The following is a 4,875-nucleotide window of genomic DNA, read 5'->3' as shown; positions in this document are numbered from 1 at the left end:
AAGAGAAAAAAAGAAAAAAATGGATACTTGGGCCAATGCAGGTAAATTGAGGCAGGGTTTTCTAAACAGGAAAGAAAATCTTGCTCTTTCCCTTGGCTCTCAGATAACTAATTCCTCCATGCATTTCTGCATCTTCATATTCAAAATATGCTCTAATATCTAGGAGAAGATATTATAAGAAAGAAGAAGAGAAAGGAGAGATAGAGGAAGTAAGGGAGAGTGAGAGACTATACTGAAGAAAAATTTACTAGGGTACAGCATTGTGGGATGGAACTGCAAAGATAGAGTACAGATGTTTTGATTCTAATTTGTGGCAGGTGAACAACCTTGGGTTTTACCATATCTCTCACTAGCACTTTGATTTGAAATTATACTGCAGAAAAACTTTACTATGTGTGTTTGATAACATCTTTCCCCTAAAAATGCAGCCACTGTGGACCAAGAATCTGAACTGAGACCAACACTGAACAGGCAGGTGGGTCCTCCTGAGTCTGTTCTCTTCCATGTGTTTTAACATTTCTTCATTGACTGCAAATCGTGTGCATACAACATCGCTTTAAGTTTACTTCTTTCTAGGACACTGAAAGACAAGAAGTTCAGGAGGTGACATACTTAGACTTGGATCACATCTTCAAACAAAAATTGACCACTTCCATTTCCCATATTCCCAAAGAATTTTCCACAGATCCCAGTGTGTACATGGAAGTCAGGAAATGTTAATCTGAGATGAAAGATCTTCTTCACCCCATGACTTCTCACAGAACTGTCGCAACAAATCCTCTATGGAGACCACAGACTTTTCTCCAGAAAAAGCTAATATATACAGTGAAATAACATCTGGAATGTGAAGACAGAAGTCCTTAACTTTGGGACCATCCTTCATGATTCTAATATAGTTTGGAAATTAGCTTTCCATTGTTTACAAATATTACGACCCTCCAAATAAATCAAACTTTAGTACTTTGTCCATGAGTCTCTGTTTCATTTCACTCTGGCAGAACTTTACAACATGACTAGCTGTAAATTCTAGATCTACTTGAAGATGTAATCATGATGAGTACTTCACAATTCCATATCAAGAAGAAACTCACTCTTTTTTAGTATGTATTTCTAATGCTTAATAATGTTATACAACAAACTGGATCTCATGACAATTTCTATAGGTATTTTTTCTTTCCTTTCTTTGTTATTGGTTTTATTGAGCTATACATTTTCTCTCCTCCCTTTGCTTTTTGTTTCTTCCCTTCTATCCTCTCCTGGTGACCCCCACACTCCCAATTTACTAAGGCCATCTTGTATTTTTCTTCTTCCTATGTAGATCCATGTATGTCTCTCTTAGGGTCCTCTTTGTTGCCTACTTAGTCTAAGGTTGTGGACTTTAGGTTGGCTTTTCTTTCCTTTATGCCTAGAAACCACTTATGAGTAAGTACATATTATATTCGTCTTTCTGGGTCTGGCTTACCTCACTCAACATGTTTTTTCTAGATATATCCATTTGTTAACAAATTACAAGATGTCATTACTTTTCCCACTGTATAGTACTCTATTGTGTAGCTATACCACATTTTCTTCATCCATTCTTCAGTTGAGAGGCAACTAGGTTGTTTCCAGGTTCTGGCTATTAAAAATATTGCTGTTATGAACATAGTTAAGAATGTGTCTTTGTGGTATGATTGAGCATCCTTTGGGTATATACCCAACATGGTACTACTGGGTCTTGAGGTAGATTGTTTCCTAATGTTCTGAGAAATTGCCATACTGATTTCCAAGCAGCTGTACCAATTTGTACTGTCATCAGCAATGGCAGAACATTTCCCTTAGCCCACATCCTCTCTAGCATAAGTTGTCATCAGTGTTTTTAATCTTGGCCATTCTGACAGGTGTAAGAAGGAATCACAGAGTTGTTTTGATTTGTGTTTTTCTGATGGCTAAGGATGTTAAACATTTCCATAAGTGTCTTTCAGTCATTTGAGATTTGTGTTTAGAGTTCTCTGTTTAAGTCTATATCCCATTTTTATTGGATTATTTTTTCTTTTATTTTTTTCTTTTGATGTCAAAAGTTCTTTGTATATTTTGGAGATTAGTCCTCTGTCCAATGTGGGTTTGTTGAAGTTTTTTGCCAATCTGTAGTCTGCCACTTTGTCTTATTGACTGTGTTCTTTGCTTATAGAAACTTCTCAGTTTCAGGAGATACCATTTATTAATTGTTGCTCTCAATGTCTGTGCTACTGGGGTTATTTGTGGATGTGGTCTTGAAGCAGGGAAATAGTGCAAGCACAAGAAAGAGCCTGCACACTCACAATGAATAAGCAAAATTGGTCAAAACAACCTGTCAGCATAGCATGTTAACTAATGACATGCACTCCTAGCCAATCAAAACATACCAGCCCTGACCACCAGTTTCAAAAGGATCAACTAAAAACTTTCCTGCAGCAGCTTAATTTCCCTAACCCAATAAAAACTCCTGAACTTTTTACAATAAAGTGCTTCTTATTAGAATTTATTGGAGTCTATGTCTTTGACTCCACATCTTCTCACCCCCTGCCCTCGGGGAAATGGGGATTGCACAACTGGCAGCAACAACTACAAACTGGTGCCCAGCATGAATGGACTTCTTCCATTGCTTACTTCTTTGGGTCTCTTTTGGGCATTTTTCTTTCTTGTTTGCTGCCCTGGCTGCTGTCTCCATCCCAACTCTCTGCCATCATCCTGAGGTTGCCCCCTTTGGCTGTTTTCGGTGAGTTGACCCCTATTTTAGTTTTCTAAGCCCTTGAGGAGTTGGGGCTTTCTTCTTATCTCTATGTTTTCTTTTCTTTCTCCTATTTGTCTTCCTGGCTAGGAACTCTACATTGTGATTTAGTTCATCCCAGTACCTCCATGTAAGGGCTGACCACACAGGAGGTAGAACCAAAAAACGACAGGTCTTTTTCACTATACTGTGTGAACATAGGGTTATAGCCTAACAAAGCACAGAAGTTCCTCACTATAAACAACACACTCGATCCACAAACACTACTTTCCCTTCTGTCCTTGCCCTTGTGCTGACCCTGACTCGCTCAGAGCCTGGGAGCAACTGGTAACTTTTGCCAGGGGGCCACTCTTCGGGATTGTCTGAGGCTTTCTTGCTTTACAGGGATTCCCAACTGCTCTTTGGAGTGTAGACTGTTGTATTTCCTCTCCTAGTTTCTCTTCTCAACTAATCCAGTTACTTGACCACTTATTAAAGACCTTTAAGGTGGTGACTGGTCTCTTAGTTCACAGGAGGATTTTTTACTGTTTGACTGTGGTTGAATCCCTTTTCCCTTATGGGATTGGGACATTCTCCTCAAATGGTGGGTGACTACTTCCAATAGCCTGACCCTGGAACTGAGCCCAGGGACCAAGATGCAGTTGTTTCTGCTCACCCTTTGTCTTCTGGTGACTCTCTTCTTTGCTATCCCTCCTCATAGTCTCCTCCTGAGGCCCATCATGAATAGTGCCCCTTCCCCGGAGGATGGGGCATTCCCTTCTCTGCCAATGCTGCCAAAAGTTCTGTGAGTCTCATGCAAGGGCTACTGCCCTGAATCTCGCCCATTGTTTCCACCTCTACCTGGTCTCCCACCCACAATATACAGAGCCTGGAGCAGAAGCTGCCTTTTCTGGCCATTTTGTTGAGCTATTACAGTAGCACCTCGAAGATGAGGTGGTCCAGGCCTCGGACTCACTCTCCCCACCTGTCTTGACCCCATTGAGTCCTGGTGTGGAGATTACACCACCATATGATGTGTCCCTTGACAGCAGCAGGGTGGGTGGGAACCTGGCTGTGTTAGGCCCATGTATATCTTCTGATGGCCTAACTGGTCTATTTACTTCTCATTCTCTTCCTCCTCTACAACATCCTCAAAGCCAAAGCTCAAGAAATGCTTTCCCCTTTCTTTAGTGGGTCGCTCGGTCAGAGATTCTGTATGAGGCATCCTGCAGTGCTGAGAAGCCATTGACAATTCCTCCCCAGCTTGGCCTCTGGAAACCACGTCAGGTCCTCTAGTCCTAGGTGGAAACAGCAACTCCAACTCCTCTGGTGGTGCTGGGAGAGTTGGCAGGGGATTGGTTAGTGATGGCACATCCCCTGGGGAAAGATAGACTCATCACTTCGAGAGGCTGAGACTGTGTTATGGAGGGGTAACCTTGAAAGACATAGCAGGAATGGTACAGAGAGAAGAGATGCTGAGTTTTATGGGGTGGAAGAAACTTCCCCTGACACAGTAGGAATGGATAATGAAGGAGGGGTGGCTGGGCTGACCTCAGGAGGAGGAGCTTTGTCTCAGTGCAGAAGTATCACCTACTACTTCAAAGTGAAGGAGAAAGAGGAGGAGGAAGTGGCTTGAAGTTCTTCGTACCACCCAGGGCATCCTAGCCCCAACTCAGCATTTCCTGTTCTACTATCTCTGATTCCAATGGCCACAGCCCTAGAAATGCCTGACAAGGAGAACATGATTGTGGTTAAGGTAGAAGGCCCTTTAGAGTTCATTCTTGAGACAGCTGATGAACTTCATGTGAAGACCTGGATGTCTGACATCCAGGAGTCCCTAAGCCCAGGAAGCTGTCCTGCTATTGGCCCCAACCCATGGCCCTGTCTCTGGCTTCTGGGACCTCCTTCCTCACAAAGGATAACACAGACAGCCTGGAGTTGACCTTCCTGAATCATTCAGAGTCTGCCCAGCCAGGATCTCATGCTGGGACCCAACAAGAGTAACAACCTTCCTCAACACCCAGTAATACCACTTTGGGGTATATATCCAAAGGATGCTCAATTGTGCCACAAGGACATGTGCTCAACTATGGTCATAGAAGCATTGTTTGTCATAGCCAGAACCTGAAAACAACCTAAATGTCCCT

The 4,875-nt window shown here is 42.5% G+C and overlaps 1 protein-coding gene and 1 pseudogene across 1 annotated transcript in view; both read left to right on the top strand.

Annotated features, from left to right (window-relative positions):
* The window catches only part of LOC126494978 (killer cell immunoglobulin-like receptor 3DL1), a 29,281-nt gene extending 26,398 nt beyond the window's left edge, over positions 1 to 2,883 (top strand). The window contains exons 6-7 of the mRNA XM_050132564.1: positions 2,498 to 2,737; positions 2,840 to 2,883. Of these exons, the coding sequence (XP_049988521.1) occupies positions 2,498 to 2,737; positions 2,840 to 2,883 (284 nt within the window). The remainder of the gene's footprint in view (positions 1 to 2,497; positions 2,738 to 2,839) is intronic.
* Positions 2,884 to 3,468: 585 nt separating this feature from the next.
* On the top strand, positions 3,469 to 4,751 carry LOC126494984 (SH2B adapter protein 1-like; annotated as a pseudogene).
* Positions 4,752 to 4,875: the final 124 nt, after the last annotated feature.

Source organism: Alexandromys fortis, unplaced genomic scaffold, assembly GCF_014885135.2.
Source record: "Alexandromys fortis isolate MF-2015 unplaced genomic scaffold, M_Fortis_MF-2015_v1.1 scaffold_413, whole genome shotgun sequence".
NCBI lineage: Eukaryota > Metazoa > Chordata > Mammalia > Rodentia > Cricetidae > Alexandromys > Alexandromys fortis.
Note: the sequence above shows the minus strand (reverse complement) of the source record. Positions and strands in the feature narration are given on the sequence as shown.